Source organism: Cynara cardunculus (genome assembly GCF_001531365.2).
Source record: "Cynara cardunculus var. scolymus isolate 2C chromosome LG 13, CcrdV1, whole genome shotgun sequence".
NCBI classification, from domain to species: domain Eukaryota; kingdom Viridiplantae; phylum Streptophyta; class Magnoliopsida; order Asterales; family Asteraceae; genus Cynara; species Cynara cardunculus.
In genome coordinates this window covers 12,381,473-12,391,489 of record NC_037540.1, presented here as the reverse complement: position 1 = coordinate 12,391,489, position 10,017 = coordinate 12,381,473, and the positions used below count along the sequence as shown (strand labels likewise).

The following is a 10,017-nucleotide window of genomic DNA, read 5'->3' as shown; positions in this document are numbered from 1 at the left end:
ACCTCCCTCCAAAGCTTTCACCTTGTCCTCAAGGTGACTGTTGGGAAACTGCTGAATCAAGGCTTCTAAATTTTCCCAAATAGCTTCAAAATCTGGTAACSCTTTCCATTTAACCAAAACTTYTAAGCTTCCTGGATCACCTTGCACAATTTCTCTTGTATCTAACAAAGATTCAGGTTCCAYWTGTAATACCAATTCTTCAGTCAATTGAGCTGGAATGTCTTTCGAAGATGCACAWTTTYCCACAGCTTTTCGAAGTTGAGACACATGAAAAACAGGATGTATCTTCGCCCCCTTTGGTAAATCCAAACGGTAAGCGACTTTACCAATCCTCTCCAACACTTTATAAGGACCATAGAACCTTGCTAACAATTTTGGGTTGTTCCCTTTAGCCAAAGATTTCTGTCGGTACGGTCTCAATTTCAAGAACACCCACTCACCCAAAACCAAATCCAGCTCTGTTTTTTTTAAATCGGCACGTTGCTTCATTCTGCTTGGGCTTTCAAGAGATGCATTCTCACTTCATCCCATATTTCATCCCGATTCATCAATTCTATATCGACCGATTGGAATATAGAAGAGGAACTCTTATATCTCAACAAAGGGGGTGGATCTCGGCCATATAACACCTTGAAAGGAGAACATTTAAGGGCTGTATGAAAAGTTGTATTGTACGACAATTCAGCCCACGGTAAACATTTACTCCACCGACGCAGTCGATCTGAAATCCAACATCGTAAGTATTGTTCCAGCCCCCTGTTGACAACTTCTGTTTGTCCATCCGTCTGTGGGTGGTAGGTTGTGCTGAACTTCAAAGTTGTTCCTTGCAGCTTGAATAACTCTTTCCAAAATATACTTTGGAACACGTTATCACGATCAGAAATTATAGAACTTGGTATGCCATGCAAGCGTACAATTTGACCTTCATTTGTCAACATACAAGCCCCAAACTCCACTAACACAGCTTGACCTTCCTGTTGAATTAGTTTTCCCATAGCCTTCAGTGAAACTAAAGATCTACCCAATGCTGGATCACCTTTCAATGCCACCGACTTTCCTCCGACTGTGAACTTCATAACCTGCTGCTTCCAATTGGTATAGGTTGATCCCAAAGTTTCCAACCACTGTATACCCAAAATCACATCGCTATTACCCAATTGAATGGGCAAAAAATCCTCGACAACGTCTAAACTTTGCATCACCAAAATAACATGTCTACAAATTCCATCTCCCCTCACCTTATTCCCCGTCCCCATCGTTATCGTATACTCCTTCATCTTATCTACCTTGAGATTCAATTTTTTGACAATCTCTTTCGAAATGAAATTGTGCGTCGCACCGCTATCGATGAGAATTACAACTTTTTGGTTTTCAATGAATCCTTCCATCTTCATGGTTTTAGGATTTGTTAATCCCACCACCGAGTTAAGATGAACCTTCACTTCTTGACCCACATCAACCACATCAGCTGCGTTTAAAGCTGTATTTTCATGACTACTGTCACCCGACTCTATTACATCTTCCTCCTGAACCAGCAAAACATTCAATTCCTTCTTCTTACACTTATGGCCCGGTTAATATTTTTCATCGCAACGATAACAGAGACCCAAGGCTCGCCTCTGTTGTACCTCCTGATCGGACAATCTTCTGTATTCAGATCCCGTTCTATTCGTCGAATTACCCACCGTATTTGAATTATTCCCTAAATTAGTACTACCGGGGATACTCCTATTAACGGCAAACATAGCTAACGATTTCTTCGATCCAGATATCGACCTTTCTTTTGCAATCACAACATTCTTCACTTCGATTTTTATTGCTAACTCCATCGCTTCCTCTAAGTTACAGGATTTAAGAGACGTACCTCGGCCTTAATTGAATTCTCCAAACCGTTTATGAATCGACTCATAAACACTTCCTCTGGAATTCCTTCTAACGGTGCAGCTAACTCCACGAATTTCATCTTAAATTCCTCCACCATACCTTCTTGTTTAACGGCCAGAAACTGTTCGCATAAAGTTCCTGCCGCCATTGATCGGAATTGACGCAAAATCAATCTACGAAGATCCTTCCAACGTAAAATTGGATGACGTCTATTCTCCCATTGAAACCATTTCAAAGCTGCTCCTTTAAATGCTATGAAAGAAACATCAATTTTTTCTTCCTATGATAATCGATTCAAAGAGAAGTAACGTTCTGCTCTGAGAACCCAACCATCTGGATCGCTTCCGTCAAACGCTGGAATTTCAAGTTTCCGGCGTTTCACAGCTAGGAATCGACTCGATTCCTGTTTTTCATTGTTCCTCCTTTTCGATCTCCCTGAATCGTCCACGTCTTCTCCATCCGATGAACCGATTGAATTCAATTTACTAGCCACATCGCTGCTTAATTTCTCAATCTGTTGTACAATTCGTTCCAAACTTTTCTCGATCGAACCGACGCTGTTTTCTAAATCTTCAATTCTGGTTGCTGCACTCCTTGTCGCCATGGCTGGATCTTACCCCTTTGATACCAATTTGATGTAAACTGATAGCAATTTTCGGTTGTTTATTGTAATCAAAACAGAAAATGGAATATTACAGACTTTCGAGAGGTCTGGTTCTCTCCCAAAGAGTTTACACTCACTTTGAAAATACAAAAAACAGAATATCTCAACCACTAACAACTCATCCCCACTTAAAGGAGACTTGCCGCCTTATTCTACCCAAGAGTACCAAAAATACCCTTCACTTATTCACAATAACAGCTAAGACCCTTTAACAACTAACCCCTTCTCTTGTAAGTGAAACGAATAGGAGGTTTATCAGTGTGGAGACCAGACCTCACCTCTATCCCTGGGTTAAACATACAGGGTGTTAAGCAAATCAGATGAATCCAATATATCCCACTGGGAGGTGGAGTTTGGAAGGGTGGGAGATATGCAGATCTGACCTCTATCCAAGGCTTAAACACACACAGAGTGTGGAATTAGAACTAATGATCTATTTGGTGGCAGATAGGCTCTTTTGGTGCAATAACGAGGATTCTAAACATTGTACCAAACCGTGAGGATCTTCTCAAGATCGCAGCAGCAGGACCTTTGGCAGGGTTCTCACTAGGTCTTGTTCTTTTGCTCTTGGGGTTTTACTTGCCACCAGCTGATGGAATAGGGGTCATTGTTGATGCTTCTGTGTTTCACGAGTCACTTCTTGCTGGTGGGATAGGTATGCTACATCTCATATACTTCCTTGCCCGCTATATTATTTGATATTCTGTTGTTTGTGATAATCTCTCCTTTCAGCTACTTTACTGTATAGTTCATTAAGCTTTTATTGCTTTAGCTGGCTTCTACATTCACAGTTAGAAGGGAATTGTTGGGTGATAGATTGCTAGTACAAATTGAGCTGACTGAACAGGGATCATTGTTGTTTTCAACTTCTTTTCAAACGTTCTTTCCGCAATTTTTTCTGTTCTACTCTTTGGGAGTGGAGGTAAGGTCTGGTTGCATCTCACTTCCTCCCAAACCCCACATTCGGATGAGATATACTGAGATTGTTGTTGTTGAGTTAACATCTGGGAAAAATTTTGTGGACCACATTGTTGCATGGTCTTTTCCTGTTGAAAGCATCATCAATTTGTATTCATCTATTAGAATTTCTTGCTTATATCAACATGATTAGGAGAGGGTTGAAACACCTGTGTAACATTAAGGTTTTGAATGCCCAATATATCACATTTTGGCACTTTCTTGTTTGATCTCACTTCAACTGCTAAAACCTGAGCCAATTGGCCCTTTAATACCAAACCAAACCAAATGAACCAGTATATCCCACTCGAAAGTAGGGTCCGGAGGCGTAGGATGGAGGTAGACCTTACCTCGACCACTAGTATTGAGAGGCCATTTCCATGAAGACCCCCAACTTGTGCACAAAAGAAAGGTGTTGCAAGCAGTAAATAAGATAGGTAATATAACAGGTAATCGTGAATACAACAGGTAGAATAACGATAACCAATTGGCAAGTTCCAAGTCTGAAAACCTACCAACTTATAGTTTATTTTGTTCTTCTGTATAGCAAAGCTGCTTCTTGGCGATGTTCTTAAAGAAGGAGCAACAATATCAATCAATCCCTTGGTGATATGGGCATGGGCAGGACTCCTGATCAATGCAATCAACAGCATCCCTGCAGGAGAGCTTGACGGTGGACGGATTTCTTTTGCAATTTGGGGACGAAAGGTTTGTTTTTGAATTCCAATCTTCCTGATTTTCGTTTCTTTTGATTTTATGGCTATGAAGTCTCCTAGGGTTGTTCTGCTCTTTTTAAGCCGTGTTACACCTATAAGCTATAGATTGACAGGATGAGTAGTAAATAAAACAAAAATATAGAACTTCATATCATATATTATATTAAAAGTTTTACAAATTACGGTATAAGTTGTTTATCCAAACACCAAAAGTGCTTATTACCTATGTTACACCGAAATAAGTCAATAAGTTGTTTTTATAAGCAATCCTAGTAATATGAAATTCACTAAAATAGAATCATTCTTCTAACATTCTTTAAAAACCGGAATTGGGAATCTCAAAATTGGATAAAAACCAAAAACATTATTATTGAGCTAAAAATGTATACTTTTGGCTAAAAGTTAAAACATATATGGATAAAGTTGTGTGTGCGTGGCTTAATCTGTCTGTATAGATTAAGAATGTTTTTGTTTGTAAGGGGTTTTCAAAGATGAAAGGAGCTTGTTTTTAATTGTGAGGGGTAGGTCTGGAAAAAACTTGGCTTTCTACATAAAACTTCTCCTAGAAGCTTACGGAATTCAATATCATTAAGTCACTACCAAACAGTCATATATAACTGACAATAGAGTTATGAGTGTCATTAAGCTGCTAACAAACAAACCCTAGAACATGTATAATTGGGCCCCTATTCCACATCTCATGTTGAAACACTTTCACGCTTAAAGTTTCATTTGTGTTTTGCAGGCTGCATCTCGGTTCACGGCTGCTTCTATTGTGCTGTTGGGGCTTTCGTCGTTACTGGATGATGTGGCATTTTATTGGGTCGTGTTGATCTTTTTCTTACAACGAGGGCCAATCGCTCCACTGGCTGAAGAAATAAGCGAGCCGGATGACAAGTATGTAGCACTTGGAATCATAGTTTTGGTGTTGAGTTTATTAGTTTGTTTGCCTTACCCCTTCCCATTCACAAGCGAAGCAATTACAAGTCTTTAGAGCAATGAGGATTTATGTGCCCCATTACACCTCTTTGTGCCTCATATTTTTGGAAATATTCTTATATTTCAAGTTTTGGTAATTACCACAAACTTTTGCTTAGCTTTTATTTTGATTTGATATTAATTTTTTGATACAACCATTTTTTGACGAAATATGAATCGGAGACGGAACCTTGATAGACCTCAGAATAATACATTTTTGTTACCGTGAGATATATTGGCAGTCGCGGATCATTTGATTCGAATAAAATTTGGAATGAGTACAGTTGACGATATGAATCTTTTGAAAAATAAACGTATTCGCTCTGTAGCAGATCTTTTACAAGAGCAATTTGGATTGCCTTGGTTCGTTAAATCTTTTTGATGCACTTATCTAAACATCATCATTATTTTTTTTCTAGAGTTTTGCATGATTCTTCATACATTCATGTGATTTGAATTCTCACAAACACAGAATTTTGAAATCATACAGATGATTAGTATTTTACAGGATCACACAAGATTATGTTTTAATTTATGTTAAAAATACTTGTTTTGTAATAATTGATTAATAAAAATTAATTTAATTATTTATTTTCCTTCTAATTTCAAATCTTTTCACGAAATTCTTTAACGAAATCAAAATCTTTCAAATTCATTCCATCAAATCAAAGGTCAGTCATATGTCCTTCTTCAATGCCTTATCTTAAGGCACATTGATATTGAATGCTTACCATAAATTAATCCCACATTCGCCAATCAGTGGACCCTTGACAAGTCATCTTATGTAATGTCATTTTAAACTAATGTTTTAGTAATTGACCTGGATTCTGAAATAATTCTAATAACGTAATATCATCAAAAACATATATCACAAAGTAAACTTAATACGAAAATTTAATACCATATCTTCAGTATACCAATCATTGGTCTATACAGCAAAAATTATCCCAAATCGTAATTAAATCATGAATTACGCATCTGAACAAATATCAAATCTTAAAGTTTTTCCTTATCTTGAATTGCATTGACTTTAAAAGAGAGATTTGTTAGAGTATCTGCAACAACTATGTTATAGTTTTTTATTAAAATAAAGTATCAAAAGTTAAATCTCTAAAAAAGTGATATCAAATTCCAACAACTACTCTATTTTAGTAATTTTATCGTTCGTTAACTATATTATTAAAATATATTCAACACAATTAATAAAATATTATTCATCTCTCCTAAATAGGGGTGCTCAAAAACCCGATCAATCCAACCCAACACGAAATAACTCAACCCGAAGCAACCCGATGTCTAATCAAGTTGTAAAATTGTTCAACCGTAGATATTGAGTTTATATTGGGTTACTATTATTTGAACTCAACCCAACTCGATGAACCCGATATCATTTTATTTATTGGATTTAATATGATTGTTAAATTTCTATTAATATGTACATTAGACAATTAAACTATCATGTATGCTTTTCATATACACATATTTTCAATCTATTCACATCTTTATATAACTCATTCGTATATATGTTCAGTAATTGTGAACATATATATGTAAATTGAGAAAATTAATTGAATGTGATATACGTAAGAAGTATGGATAAGTTATATCAAATAGTTGATGATGAAAAAGAAATTATGAGTAGAGAAATAACATATTCAAGGTTAGAAGAATATTTTAATATACCAGAGTATCAACCCGACCAACCCGTACGGGTTGGGTTGGGTTGCACTTTGGTTCTGATTGAGTTGGGTTAAAAATTTTCAAACCACAAACATTAGGTTGAGTTGTTCAAATGTTTTCAACCCGATCAATCCAACCCATGAGCACCCTTACTCCTAAACACTTAATTTCAATGTCTTCTATTAATAAGATTTCTAGCTTCTCTTTATTCTTTTCTCTATTTTAATGTAATAACCCAAAATAATAATAATAAATAAATAAATAAATTGAATGCAATTTAATGACGGGAAACTCAATGGTCATGAAACCTACGACCATTTATTATGGCTTATTGTTTCATATTCCGTGAAACCGCCGATGACTTAGTATATATATATGGGGAGGTCTTCAAGCATAGAGATGACAAATTCTCGGGAAAGAAAACTCGTATAAGAGAGGTGAAAGATGAGGATGATTTGGTGAAGCGCAACAAGTTTGATGCGTTTTTGGGAGTTTGTAGCTTTATGTGTAGTTTGGGGTTAAGAAGGAGAACTATTGTGAGAAAATACGACGGTGGACGCTGTAATGAGAGTTTGTGGACGCTGTAATGAGAGTTGACGGTGCTCTACATCGTAGTTAGTTTGGCACCAATCGGGGAGACACTAGCTACTTCAAAGATCGGTTTGGGCTACGCCATGTATTGTGAGTTACACGTGATTTATTTTTAAAATGGTTGCATGCCTCATTATTCAAAAGTTGTTTGAAGTTTCTCGAGATTTTTGATATGTTATATATGCGTGAAAAGTTCGATATTTTTATAATATGTGTTTTGAGTACTTGTGTGTCAATGGGGATGTACTACGGTATGATTTTGTAAAGACGAGTATGCTTTGTGAGCTTGTCTAAGCCGTAAGTGCGGACATGCTGTGTGAGTTCGCCAGGTAATGCTGTGTGAGGTAGACATCTCTCATGACGTTGTTGCYTTGTGATGTAGACACGCATTATAGTATATTTATTTTGTGAAAAATATTATTCTCATCAAGGCATGCTAATTTATGAAGCTTCGTGAAAATTGTTTATAATAAAAGTTATTGTTCATGCATGAAAACCGTGGATTCACTAGGCCTAAGGCTCACCCAAAACTCTTTTAAAACTTTTTCACCCAGGCGGCTATTAGACTGGAAAGAAAAGTTGGATAAAGAGATAAATAAGGATTAGCATCAAAGAATGACATGTGCAGATCAAGACACTGTTATATCGAGCAAAGTATGTTCGTCAAAATTGTAAGTTTAGATAGTGATATAAATTGTAAGATTAGAAATTTTATTTCCGCTGCAATGTAAGTTTTGATCTTGGGATACTAGTTTTGATATATTTAAGTATTCGAAATTTTGGGATGTTACATTTAACATGTGGTATAGCATAAATGTCAGAATAAAAATATATCAAAAATCTTTAAAATCTATATTCTAACATAACTTTTGAAGATACTCTTAGGTGGCGTTTGGTTCACAGATTCTGGAGGAATCAGAAGGAATTGGAATATTGAATTCATTTTACCAGATTTATTTCCTTTGTTTGGTTCATTCTTTTCAAATGAAGGAATCTTTAGATTCCTTTGAATTCCATGGATAAAGATTTTAACATTCTTTGATAAATAGATGGGATTTTAATGTAATGAAATTTATTATGTATTATTTTCATAATACCCAATATACCCTCACCCCATCTCATAATACCCTAATCTCTCTCAACAAGCCGACAACAATTTCTCCTCAAGAAGCCGATACCTACTTGATCTGTTGCTTCTCCCTCGAACACCAACTCGCTTAACAGGTTTGATTTCTCATCTTTCAATTTCTCCATCGAACACCAACTCCTTTGATAGATTTCATTCCAATTATGTCAACCAAACAGGTGGTCAAACCTGACAATATTTTATTCCAATTCCTTCAAAGTCAAATTCATTTGACTGATTTCATTTCATCCAAAAACATTCTGCGAACCAAACGCTATCTTAGATTCTAACATTTACACTGATGATTCAAATTAAACTAATTATAATATTTATATAAAATTAATATTAATTTAATGAAAATGTTAAAAATAATTTTCTAAATCATTATGATTATAATTACATCATTAAACATAAACAAAATTGTGTTTGTTTAAAAAATACGACTAAATATAATGTTTTATTTTGTAAACTCTAAACTATTTAAAGGTTTATTAATTAATTTAATGCTAATGCTAATGCTATTGCTAAGGATATTAATTAATTATAAATGATTAAAATATGTATTTTAATTTTAAAATTGTAGTTGATATGATAGTGGATGTCACTTTTAAAAATAATTAGTATAGAAGATAATTGCAAAAATTGACGTTACATTTATGAACATTCATATTTTTCTTAATTTCTTTGTTGTTTTTTAACCATTTTATTTTCTTTTAATCTAAACTATATTATAAAACATTTGACAGAAACTCTTAAAAATTATTTTTTTATGTATAAAGTATTATTTATTGATGCATATTACTTAAAATTCAAGATTACTAGTAATTTTACGTAAATACAACTTATTAAAGCTCTATTTTTAATTTTATGTAACTAATTGCAGATAAACATAATCAAATACAGAATAAACATATATTTTAAATATAGAAAATCTAAAACATAATTAAGATAATCATTGAGTTATAACATAGTGTTTAATTATTATCTTTATAAAAACTATATTATTAAACCAAAAATAAATTACTTTGTTATTAAATCTAAATTAAATTATAATAAAAGTTGAATTAAAGAAGTTACACCAAAAAAACGAGAACTATTAAATAGTTAATTTGATATTAATATCGATTTATTTATTTATTTCCAAATTTTTATGCTATCTTCAAATTTATATTTTATTTGACAAAAAAAAAACTCCTAAAATCGTATTATCTCGATAGAGACAGAATAAAAAATTAAACATTTAAATGGAGATTTATCTCGCTGGATTGCACGTGTACTTTTCTAGTAATTTTATAAAACTTAAATTGATATATATATATATATATATATATATATATATAGTAAATTTATTAATTTTGTTTTATTCTCTGGCTTTTGTAAAGTTTTATACAAGTTTTTGTGTTTTGTTTTTATAAATTTAT

General features: G+C 34.1%; 1 protein-coding gene across 2 annotated transcripts in view; it reads left to right on the top strand.

Moving 5' to 3' along the window:
• The window catches only part of LOC112524413 (probable zinc metalloprotease EGY2, chloroplastic), an 11,194-nt gene extending 5,877 nt beyond the window's left edge, over positions 1-5,317 (top strand). For both annotated transcript variants that reach the window (XM_025134205.1, XM_025134206.1), the window contains 3 exons: positions 2,996-3,203; positions 4,053-4,213; positions 4,967-5,317. In XM_025134205.1, the coding sequence (XP_024989973.1) occupies positions 2,996-3,203; positions 4,053-4,213; positions 4,967-5,215 (618 nt within the window). In that variant the 3' untranslated portion in view covers positions 5,216-5,317. The remainder of the gene's footprint in view (positions 1-2,995; positions 3,204-4,052; positions 4,214-4,966) is intronic.
• The last annotated feature ends 4,700 nt before the right edge of the window (positions 5,318-10,017 follow it).